Raw genomic sequence first — 12,882 nt, forward strand, 5'->3', positions numbered from 1 at the left:
TATCTCAGGCTATCTCACTACCATTGGCGTATTTGTGGGGAGGGGGGGGAGGGGCTTAGATGGCTATAACCCAGGGTGGCAAGTTCAGGGGGCGGTATATTTGAGAAATGAATAGCCGAGAAAATTAGTAGAATTTGATTAAGGCGGCAAAATTTGTATAAACCTTAATAAATCTGCAGTGCCATTTTAAAGCATGGGCTTATCTAGGTATGACCCCCTCCTTCCCCAAAGCAGGGGGTTTCATAAAAAAATGAGTTCCCGTAAAAATTTTCGAGAATAAGCGTATAATAGGTTATGGATAAACATTTCTAAACAGGTAGGGCCTCAAAAGTATCGCTTTGCCCGCGGGGGAGGGGGTGGGCTTTGATACTCTAAGACGGTCCTGCTGCCAAGACAGTAAAGGACTAGGTCAGTAAGTCACAAAAAGAGTGACCTAGAGAAATTGCACATGAGTTGGCAAAAGATTGACTTGGAGCGTGAGCAAGCATGTGAATCAACAAAAGAGTGACCTACAGGGCCAGGGAACGGGTCAGTGAGTGACCTAATGCATGTGTAAGCATGTGAATGGCCAAAAGAATGACCCAATGCATGTGTAAAGGTGTAAATGATCAAAAGAGTGGTGTATAAAGCAAAGAACCATGTCATTGAGCGGCCAAAAGAGTGACATACAGTGTGTGCAATTATGTAATTGACCAAAACAGTATGCAAGCATGTGAGTGACCAAAACAGTGTTCAAGCATGCGAATGACTAAAAGAGTGACTTAGAGAGTATATGAGCATGGGAGAGACCAAAATAGTGACTTGGAGACACAGGTGTACTATGTACTTGCAGGAGTGGGGAAGAGGCCGAGCACAGGGCGGCGAATTCGAGGAAAGAGTAGTCAAGAAAATTAGACTAGAATGAGAGAAGAGCGGCAAAATTCGTGTAGCCCACAGGCGGTAAAAAACCATAAATGCGCCTTTGCTCACTGCCGTAGTTTGTACTCCAACTCACCTCATTGTGATCGGTAGATGTAGATTGCGGAGCTGTCAGATGATCATCATCAATGTCTTCTCCACACTGTCCCTTGTCGGTAAGTTTGTAAGTGATCACATACTCCCTGATGGTACCGTACAACAACGCAGGATCCTTCCACGACACTGTCACAGACTCCTCACTCGCCTCATAAGAGAGATCACGAACAGCACCCGGGACTAAATACGAATTAAAAAAGTATTTGAAAGTCATTTACTTTAAATGGCATAAATTTATAACTGTGGGCATAAAATTATAACGTTATTAAAAAAATAACGCGAGCACAACAAGTGCGAATGATATCAATGAAATTTCTAGTATTTAATTCACAAGCCAATGCGGTAAAAAATGAAGATTCAATGCGCACAACAAAAACGAAATAAAAATGATTTAAATTACAGAAAGATTTTAAATAAATTACAAACTTCTAAGATAACGACACTAGGAAACACGCATACCCATAATTTTAAGGAAGCTGAATGGAAGATTTTGTTTTAATCTAAAAATATTTGTCTTATCTGTGGATGATGAAGTTTAAAAATCTAAAAAATAAGTACAGTCAAATCTCGGTAAGTCGAATGTGCGGAGGGAAAATCCGATTTCAGAGAGAGAACTGAAAGACTTATTAAAATAACAGTGCTATTTACGAATATCGTATTAGTGAAACATGTCAAACTATTAGGGATGAATAAATTTGAAAGAAAAAAATTATTCCAATTTTACACTATATTTTATTTTTTAATGAGAATATTATGGAAACGGAAGAGGAACATTTATATATGATACGCGTATAAATGGAATGAATTATAAAGAAAGTGGATGCAAGATTTATTTTCTGTCAAAAATCACAGTGATTTTGACTGTCTCCCTCTATATTTTTATTTCTTAATTCATCCACTTTTTGCAGGCAGAAAAATGCAACTGCTAAATTCTATTCCGCAATGCTAAATTGCATTTCTAAATGTTAAATTCCATTACTAAAAGCTAAATTCTATTACTAAAAGCTAAATTCTATTACTAAAAGCCAAACTGTATTGCTAAATGCTAAATAACCATTCCTAAATGCTAAATTCTATGGCTGAAATGCTAAGAGAGAGAGAGAGAGAGAGAGTTCCGTTGCTTAATGCTATTTTTTTAAATTTCTCTCTCATTCTCAAAAACTTCAACTTGAAGGAAAAACACTTCGAGTTAAGGGAAATTTTTAACACTAAAATACGGAAAAAGTTCTAGGGACGAGTGAAAACGTCGACTAAAACAGATATTCGAGTTATCGGAGTTAGACTTATCGCGAATTGATATTTGAAATACAGTTTAAATATTTTAAAAAATTCATGCAAATTGAAGGAATTGGTATATTTGAATGCGGTTTGATCAAAAGTTATTCTCACGAAGGGAGATTTTCTTTAGTACAGAAAAAAAGAAATAGTTCAATTTTTATGTCGATAAGAAGCGCTGCACGGCAGTCCAACAGGAGTGATTGGTCCTGAACCTTTCTATATTTTCCGTGTCCGAAACGTTCTTAAAACCTCAATCGTGGATTCATTGCTCAGGTTAACCAACTTCACGAATTTTTATCCACCACTGTCTGTCACAATGAAAACCTTGTGTAAGCGTCAGTAACTGGGAAATTCAGAAATGAGCTCTCAATCGTACATTCCGCAATTTATAAGACTAGGATTTTTTCATATTGCGACAGATTTGCTTTCGTGCAGCGCTCTCTATCGATAAAAATTTGAACTAATTTTTTCCAGTTTAAAAAAAAAAAACGTCCCCCTTCATGATAATAACTTTCTTCTCAAACCGCATTCAAATAGACAAATTCCTTCAAAAAATTTATGAATTTTTGAGCTATTTGCGAGTTTATGGGACGCCCTGTACGAAGCTGCAAAGTGCAAAAAATTGCGACGTTTCTAAGAAAAATATTGTTACCGCTGGTCATTTTTCTTGATGAGACTTATTTAATGAAAAAATGAAATTATGAAAAGTTATATTATTTACCTGGACTAGCAGTTCGAAAGTTGAACTCGGCAAAGTACTTCGAAATGCCCATTGCAGTTATTGGATAAAGTCGGAACGTATAAAGCGTTTCGTAAGCCAAACTATACACTTCGAATTCGGTTGTAGCAGCCAACGATATATTCTTCTTATCCTCGGGTTTACTATCGTCATAGTAAATCAAGTCGTATCCCATTAGTTTGCAATGTAATGCAGAGTCCGCCGGCCCCTGTGAGTTCAGAGAATGAATAACATGAAAAACTTGCTAAAAGGCATCAATCACAAAGGTAAAACTGAAAAATAAATAGTCAAATGAAAATCATAAATTTATTTTGAACATTAAAAATTAATTTCATTGAAAATTTGATTAGAACAAGAAATTTAATATTAAAAACAATTGATTGAGAGTCATCAGAAGAGGGTTTTGATGACTTGGGCTTGATTAATATGGTTTTACCCTCCACATGAGACGCACAGAATCCACCGAAAGAATATCAGGCACGAAACTCTCGGGTATTGCATCCGCTGGTGGATCTGTAAATAAAGAAAAAAGAAACATATCATTCGCGTGTTTGAATATAATTGACATTCACGTATTACATCTGGGTCAAAGTACAGTCGAACTTGGTTATAACCACATAGAAGATTCTGTGAAATTTTGTCGTTAGAATCAAAGTCGTCTTAAGGGCATCATGGGTCCCTGGACGAAGTGATTTTACTGAGGCCCTACATGGCTAGAAGTGACTGGCTACCAATTAACAGGTTTACGGAAACTTTGCCCTTCCCCCAACATTTTGCCTGAACTTACCGTATGATCGACCAAGTGAGTGGCCATGTGAATGACAGTATGAGTGTCCCTGCGAATGATCAAATAAGTTGGGCATTCATACAATCAATTGCACACTCACCACTCATACAATCAATTGCACACTCACCACTCATACAATCAATTGCACACTCACCACTCATACAGTCAATTGCACATTCACCTGGTCACTCATACAGTCCATTGCACACTCACCTGGTCACTCATACAGTCCATTGCACACTCACTTGGTCACTCATGCTCTCACTCACTGGGTCATTTATACGGTCACTCATACAGTCAATCGAACACTCACTTAGTCACTGATGTAGTCACTCACCCACTCATATAGCCACTCACCCACTCATATAGCCACTCACCCCAAAGCACTTGATCATTCACACAGTCAGTTACTCACTATACGGTCACTTCGCTCACACCGTCAGGGTATTCGAAATGTCGGAGATGAAATTTCCGGATCCTTAATTAACATGCTTACTCTGAAAAATTCAACCAGATCTCATTTTCATGAGCCCCCTCTGCACTTGAGACCCCCGGGCCGTACTAAAGTGAGCCCATGCATTAACCCATTAACTGCCAATTTTTTTTTATAATTTTTGGTCGGATAAATTATATATATGCACAAAAGTTGTAAAGCACGTAAAATTCCAAAATCTCCAAATGGGGATTGTGGCAGCGAATAGGTTAAGATGGCTCTGTATAAGGGTATCGTCCTAAGGGATTGGAAACTTGCTAATGTTGTTCCGATATTTAAGAATGGTAGTAGAGAAGCTGTGTCCAATTATCGTCCAGTAAGTTTGGCGAGCTCCCTCTCGAAAATTTTGGCAATTATTATCAAAAGGCAATTGGTGAAGTGGATAGACGATAATAATGTATTGTCGTAGAATCAGCATGGGTTCAGGAAGGGAAGTCATGTGTTACTAACTTCCTTTACTTCTATGATCATGTGATTAAGCCGCTTTGGGTAAGGACAAATATATAGATGTTGTTTACCTTGATTTCCAGAAGGCATTAGATCGGGTCACATGGTAAACTCTTGAGGTGTTTACACGAGATTGGGATTGGGGAATTGGATTGAACCGTGGTCGAGAGATAGATCACAACGGCTTATAGTGAACGGGGAGTTCTCTGATTGGACAGACGTCACAAGTGGAGTTCCTCAAGGAAGTGTCCTTGGCCCCATACTTTTTTCACTTTTTATCGATAAACTCCATCAGGGTATCGATGGGATTGTTGGCATAAACGTGAAGCTAAAGGGGTGTATTCGGGACTCAAAATGGCAGGGAGTTGCTTCAGATCCAATTGAACAGGATTGGAACATGGGCCAATAAATGGAGCATGAAGTTCAGCATTGACAAGTGCATGGTCGCTCATTTTGGCTCGAACAACCCACGTTTCTCTTACGAATTGAATAGTGTCACTATCCCGGATGCAACTAGGGTCACCGATTTGGGAATTCTCATTGACGAGCGGCTCAGGTTTTCTGAACATTGTTCAGTGGTACCAGTTGGGTTCAAAACCCAATTACAAAAGTTTTTGCCCTGTCTTTCCTGATGCCAACAAAATTAATCCCACGTTTCTAAGTACAATATTTACCGAGATATTTTTCTGAACATTGTTTAGCGGTGGTTAAAAAAGTTTACAGAGAGAGAATGTTCGGTTTCATTCCCAAAAAGGTCTCTTTGGGTTCTAAAGTGATCCTTCCACTTTTTCCGGGGCTTGGTTCATCCTGGACTGGGGTTTTTCGTCAGGTTTTGGAGACCATACTTACAGAGGGACATAGACTTGATGGAGAGGTGCAGAGAAGAGCTACGCCATGCGTGCTCTTGATGGCCCACGGGGCTTAAGCTATGAAGAGAAAAACTGCATTTTTTGAAAATGTTCACATTGGAAGATATGATTGAAGTGTTTAAAATTTTCAACGGGACGGATAAAATGAACCACGAGTTATTAATACATCGTCAATCAATGCTTCGACAAGGGAACACCAGTATCGATTGATAAGAGACAATTCTAGGTTGTGGTGTGTCATAGGGAGTTTTTCTCTCTAATAGTTGTGAATAAGTGGAATAGCTTACCTCCGCAGACCGTGGAATAAATCGAGAAGCTATCCATACTTAGATAAGACAACCATATTTTTTTATGGACAGTATATTTATATTTTATCATAACTATTGGTTTTTTTTCTCGCTCTTAATGGGTTGCTGTGTTTTTGATATAGTTTACATATGTATTCGACATCTATATTTTTACCGGCATCGTTTTTCAGCCACCTCGTTGGGGCACTTTGTTTGGTTTCTTGCTATCCCAATTTGAAGACCGTCAGTCGATTGTGGGACATTCTGTATGAATGAGCATGTCGGAGCATCAAACATAGATTTTTTTTAACTCAAGAACCAAACATTTTTGTGCGTGCGTGCACGCGCCTCAGTGTGATTAGCTCTTACTCAAGGAATTCATTAGGGTAAAAATTGTAAAAACAGAAGCAAAATTGGCGAAAATGTGTCGTTATATCCGAGGTCGTTGCGTTTTGATCGACGTTATAACCAAGGTTCAATAACATCATTCTATATGAGAATCAGTTTGGACAGACAATTATCACGTTGCAACCCAGGTCGTTACAACCAAGTTCGATGGTATTAGGCTCTAAATTCAAGCGCAAGAAGTACTCACCTCCACATTCGGTTCTCGAGATAGTCGCAGAGCTAGGCTCCCCTTCACCACCAACCCCAGGTCTTCGACATCTGATAGCAACTTCGTACTCTGTGTATGGTGCCAGGTAATGTATTGTAATTGTTGTATTGTTAGTATTCAGCCACGAGCCGTAGTTTGTCCAAGATCCTCGCAAGTTTGAATCACGATAAACAACCTGAAACGAAACGTTATAAAAAGAAAAAAGATCAATATATATGTAATATTTTTTTTCTAATTTCCCCGAATTAAATTTTTGTTTTTACTTTATGTAGTAAAATCTTGATAAGTCGTCACTCACGTTATAGAAAAATTATGACGGCTTAAACGAAACGTCGCGAGTTTTAATATGCAATATTGTGAAAAGCGTATAAATTCAAAGTAATTATAAAATTTGTTAAAATATGAATTATATACAATTACAATATTAACAAAATTTATAGATTACGAAAGAAAAAAACGGAATTTTTTAACTTTTTTCAGTTTTTAACATTTAACTTATTATGGTAAAATACACTGGTAAATTTATGATTTAAACTAGTTATTTCTAATTTAAACTAATCAGAACAACTGTTAGGATATTTAGCCTTTCTCTAAAACAGAACTCCATACATTGCACATTAATTTTACATATGCATGTCATTTAATTTCTGTGATTTGGATTCTTCATCAGTAGTTCATGATACAGCTACAAGGTAATCTCGAATACGGGGCTCACTTTTGACATAAGAGCCCTGGGCTGGGAAAAGCAGACATTAAAATGCCTCAACTTTGGTTAAGAACCAGTTATTCCCCCCCCCCCCTAAGATATTGTTTAAATTTGAAGCTCCAAATTAGTGGTGCCCATGCAGAAATCAGGTACAGGTCAAACAGTCCCTAACGTTTCGATAAATTTAGTTTTTAGTTGGAAAATTGACTTCCTCCAGCTGTTGTAATTTGGTAAATAAGGTTTTTGTGGTCACTTTTGAACATATGACAATGCTGTTATCACAAGCTCTTTCTTTAAAGGGAGCCATTGAAATAATATATTCCTCTCTCTCAAATTTTTCTATAGCGATGAGTTAGCCGAAATTAGCAACGAGTAAACGAGGGTTATGAACATTGTTATCTATGAAAGCTGGACGGGACCGAAGAAAAACGACGTCTTAACCGGAGTGATGACTTAACGAGGTTTTACTGTATCTCAAAATTATTCTGAAAGGCTCTACCACTACTAAGCAAATCACACATGAATCTCCTAAATATATTTCTCCAGAGAACTTATTTCTAACACATTGAGGCATACCGGAATGTGTCGTTTATGTGTTCTGTACCTGATGTGAAGTTTGTTTCTGAGGAATGTGCCTAATGTTTAAGAAGCGCTGTCTTCTGTCTTCGGAGCTCGGAAGCAAATAATTTGGCAGATTATTTTGCCCATTATATTATGCATAAATTCTGAATGTTGTAGACTTGATTGCTCTCAGTAGAGAGACTTTTTGATTGATCATTTAATCATATTTTTGTCGCACCACAATCATTGTCTGCACCCGAGGGCTAATAAGACCGGGACCTACAATTTATTGCATATTCCGAACGGCAACCTTTTTTTATAGTCACCGAGAAATTGGTGCGGCTTCCTTCGATAGCAATCTTTTTCTATGGTCATGTCACCGTTTTTGTGTGCGTGTGTGTGTGTGTACGCCTGTGTCAGAAAAGTTTCTCACAATAACGAACCACGAACCAGGTATCAACTCGCGACACCCCTTGGTACTTCAGGCGAGTATCTTTTCTAGCTGGACTACCGCACCCGACTTTGTAATTGGGAGATCGGTGTTAGATAATCCCCCAACATGGCTTTTGCGAAAGATCTGCAATGTACATGATATTCAATTTGTCAATAACTCTGGTGGGACACCGCGGAATCTCTTGGATATCTAAATACTCCTCTATCAGTTACACTGGGTGGCAACTATCGACCGTCTAATAATTTCACTCACGTTATTCCTTGTGAAAAACTAATATGGGAAAGTGTTTCCAGTTTCTTTGATTTTTACTCATTAATTACAATTAATGATTGGTAACACTTTGAAAATTGATTACGTCACTTCATAATCCGGCCAAAATTCACCGAACATACACATTGGCGTTTTTGAAACTGGGTAACAATGGTATAACCCCTAAAGAGAAATTTAGATTAAGCAAACCGATTTTGTGTGGACATGCGTGAGAGTTAAGGGGAAGGAGGGCATGATTTTTCATGAAAAAGAATTAAGAAACGAAGTATAAAAAAGCATCTCATAGGGGCACAAAATTAGATTTGCTTACAACGGCGAGAGACTGAAGTCCGTCTCTGCTAAGAGGGGAACGGGGCAACCGCCCCTTTATAAATACGCGGCCGAATGGAACTTCATCTGAAAAAATGACCTAGTTCTGCGCGAATCATAGCCCGAAATAAATTTCGAAATCGCCAAAATCTTTCTTGTAAAAAGGTAAAGTAAAAATTTATTAACATTTCAGCTCGATAAATATTAATTGCAGTCACAAGGAAATGAAAAATCGTCATTGCAACTTGTAGAATTTGATATGAAAATGTGACTCGCGATGAATAATCAATGGAAAAAATCCGAAACCACCAATTATTTTGAATTTGTGAATTCATAAAATAACTAGTTTGATAGAGTTTCTGGTTGAACCGTTGATAGTAACTTATTGCTTCAATCAATTACACCTTCGTCGCAAGCTACCATTTTTAAATTATTCATTGAAGTTTTTTAAGCATAAATTTTTTAAAGTAACGATGAAATTTTAAAATAACTCAAAAATTATTGCCTTGTTTTATTGATTAGCATGTAGTCCGATTAAAACGACAGCGTATAAAAACGATCGTTCAGTAAACACTATGTACTGTATGCACCTTTTCTCAAAAGATTTGACTTGATAGTGAAGAAGAACAAATTAGCACATTTTGGCAAAAAAAAGTGTTGATTTTGGAAAAAAAATTCAAATAGATATCTTTTGGCTTACACTTTAAAAATCTGTAGATAAATTTGCCAATATAGTGGGAGAATTTATCGCGTAATAACAAAGTTATAACATTACTCTTCACGAAGACGAAAAAGCGGCAAAACGGGAAAGAAGGCTATTGAACCTGGCTTCTAACAGAATGGAATATTTCAGTTCATTTTTGAAAAGTGGCAACCCCCACTCTGCTGAGGGAGAAATTTACTTTCGTTGGTTGTTTGATGCGTAACTGACCGTTAGAAAAATTACACGTTACAAAATTTCAAAATGTTATAATTTCCTTAATATTCGTCCCATCCCAAAAAGAAACGGAAAATACTTTTCCATATTAGTTTTTCACAAGGAATCAAGTGTGTAATTATTGGATGGGACGTCAATTACTACCCTGTAGAATCAGTGTTTCTCAACCGCCGGGCCGATACTGGGCCGTGACATCATTCATAACGGACCACGATTGATCTGCCCTTTCATTTTCTCCCATTCATTTTTCATTAGTCGTGTATTTGACCGGGTCTTCCACTTTCAAAAATAAATCAAACCGGGCCACGGCTTCCAAAGGTTGAGAACCACTGCTGTAGATGCACACCCATATATGCAAGTAAATAGGTGTATATAATTCATCGTTATTTGTTCCAATATTTGTCCGTCAAAATTGAAAGTAAATTTGAAGAACGGGTTTTTTATACGCACCATGTATTCGATGGTATCGCCTTCTCTGCCACCTAAATCTCGGGAGTGATTCCAAGGCTTCCATTTGATCGTCAAAGTGTCAGAAGTCGAATTCAATATTTCCGGAGGATCTTGTAGTTTGGGAGGATCTAAGATCAAATAATTACGCTTTTCAATAAGTATTATTTTCTGGATCTACACATTCATGAAATTTCTAACATAATTATCGCAAGATTCAACTCATATATAAAACTAGCATTTTTGTTTCATATTTCATGGCAGTTATTCACCACCGTCGGAGAAAACTAAATGTGTGCAACGAAAGCCACTGATAAAATTTAACTTTAATGTAATTAACAATTAACAAAATGTCAAGACTTACCGATCACTGTAAGAGTTACAATTTTAAAATCAAAGCCATGTAAATTTTTAGCGGAGCAAAAAAATTCATATTTGTTGGCTTTCTCTGGAGTCACTTTCATCAGAGCTTGATACTGATCTTTTTCCAAGGACCGGACGCCAAAACTCAACCCAAAAAATTCACTAGAATGAAAAATACAATGAATATAAATATCGATTAAAAAAAAATATTGTAAATGCGATTCCCGCAAAGTACACGTAGTTACCGGGAAAAAAAAAGAACGAATTCACACTGCATTTTTTTACTGTCTTTATGACGCAAAGATACTAATATATAACTATACACTGTGTCCTGTAAGTGCTAATGCGGCTTTTATCTCGTCAACCGTTTGTTGTAGAGCAGGCATCTTCAACCCGTTGCTCGCGAGCACCACAGTAATCCCTGAAGCACCCAGAATGCTCAATGCTCATGCCCGATTTCGTGCTCGCGAACACTTAATTAACGTTCCAATCGAACCACCTTGTACAAATTGCATTCAAGGACTGAAATCATCCTGATTGCACTCGTACGTCAAACTTGCCGTAAGGGTGCTCTTCTTTTGATGATGGATACAGACAATCCCCCATTTAAACCAAGCCCACATTGCTCACCAAAATAGGTTTAGGGCGAGACGACTCGACCTGGCAGTTATATATATGTATATAAATGTGTGTATATGTGTGTGTTTCTCGTGTGTACACACGTGCGTACTCATATTGTCGTATTCGTGTTGCTCACCGAATAAGGTGCTAAGCGAGATGCCACGGGTGCTCCCTAATTGTATATATTCCCCCCACACAATACTTTTATTTTGTATATTTTCATTAAATCCACCGGAGCGAGTGAACTCAACCCAATAAAACTGATGCTTGCTTCTAGTCAAGGCAAGTTATCAAACCCATTTGCTCACCAATAAGATGTTAAGCGAGATGACTCGCTCCGATGGATATATATATATATTATTTCACAATAAGATTCTCATTTATTTTTCTTTTTGTATCCTGTGTATATAAAATAATATGGCAAGTGTAAGATAACAGATGAGATGGCATGGGGGAAGGGGGGCGCTCAATTGCTTTTAAAACATACCTCCATCCTAATATGTGTACATTCATCTTAACTAAACCCCGAAACTTCTCCAACTCCTAATCCAATCTCGTCTGTAATCACCACAAAATTTGTTAATCGCGGCAGTACCCAATTGTCCGGGGAAAATATGTTGTAAAAAAGTTTGTATGTTTTTTTTTTTGCTTTTTTTGACACAAAATAAAGTGTTCCAGACTCTGCCACGAAGCTAGGCTGGAAGAGATCTCGGCAACGGGATAAGTCCAGTGGCAAAGTTCTGGCGTTCATTCATTCAGACAGTGCTCGCGACTGAAAAAAAAGGTTGAAAACCTGTTGTAGAGATATGGTCCTAAATTAAAAAATGCTCAAAATATATTCAAAAATTACTCTATACCAGTTTTGAGAACGAAAATACAATACAGTGCGACACAAAATAAAAAAATTAAATTTGTATACGGTCCCCCCTGTTCTTTAACTTTTAATCAGAAAGTTGTTACCCTGTCTTTTTTGGGTCCATCAAAAGAGATCATATGTTTTTAATTGCAATATTCGCAGAGATATTTGAATTCAAAAAACCGAGAAAAGTTGGGAAAGGACAGCATAAAGAGTGAACTCTTTTTCACTCTTAAAACTGGTACAGGGTAATTTTTGAACGCTTTTTGAAAATTTTTTAAATTAGATTCATATCTCTACGACAAACGGTTGATGAGATAAGGGCCGAATTAGTACTTGCAGGACACCCTGTATATCCAGTAAAATATACCACGTGTAGTTATTTTATTTCATTTTGAAAACTTCTATTACGAGCTAGATATGTTCATTTCAGGCTCGGGAACAGCATCCGCCGTGCATGAAATTACTACGAACTGGCCCGTGTTGACTTCCTCGTCGGTAGCTGCTACGATCTGTGGCTCACCTACAGGCAACGGAAAGGACAAATTAAAAGTGAAATTAAATTTCTAAAAACAGTTGAAGCTAATTGATTAAATCTGGCTTTTTTTCAGATTTGATGAGGAAAATTAAGCATGGAAAACTCACTTTCATTGCAGTGACGTCCCCGCCATCTCCCTTCACATGTGCAAGTCCCATCGATGCGATTACAGTTTCCGTTATTAAAACAGGAGCAGGTCTCTTTGCAATTGATGCCATAAGAATTTCGAGGGCACACTGGGAAATATAGGTCGCAAGTAAACATTTCAATTATGATGATTAAACGCTGGA

At 37.6% G+C, this 12,882-nt stretch overlaps 1 protein-coding gene across 1 annotated transcript in view; it reads right to left on the reverse strand.

The window, feature by feature from the left end:
* The window catches only part of LOC149078461 (receptor-type tyrosine-protein phosphatase S-like), an 83,383-nt gene that overhangs the window by 46,412 nt on the left and 24,089 nt on the right, over window positions 1–12,882 (reverse strand). The window contains exons 11-18 of the mRNA XM_089240564.1: window positions 12,700–12,828; window positions 12,466–12,577; window positions 10,579–10,739; window positions 10,218–10,345; window positions 6,510–6,705; window positions 3,468–3,544; window positions 3,014–3,239; window positions 995–1,194 (exon numbers count right to left, since the gene is read on the reverse strand). Of these exons, the coding sequence (XP_089096690.1) occupies window positions 995–1,194; window positions 3,014–3,239; window positions 3,468–3,544; window positions 6,510–6,705; window positions 10,218–10,345; window positions 10,579–10,739; window positions 12,466–12,577; window positions 12,700–12,828 (1,229 nt within the window). The remainder of the gene's footprint in view (window positions 1–994; window positions 1,195–3,013; window positions 3,240–3,467; window positions 3,545–6,509; window positions 6,706–10,217; window positions 10,346–10,578; window positions 10,740–12,465; window positions 12,578–12,699; window positions 12,829–12,882) is intronic.

The sequence above is a fragment of the Pholcus phalangioides genome, unplaced genomic scaffold, assembly GCF_987345545.1.
Source record: "Pholcus phalangioides strain wild (caught in Gottingen) unplaced genomic scaffold, Ppha-v1.0 ptg000013l_1, whole genome shotgun sequence".
NCBI lineage: Eukaryota > Metazoa > Arthropoda > Arachnida > Araneae > Pholcidae > Pholcus > Pholcus phalangioides.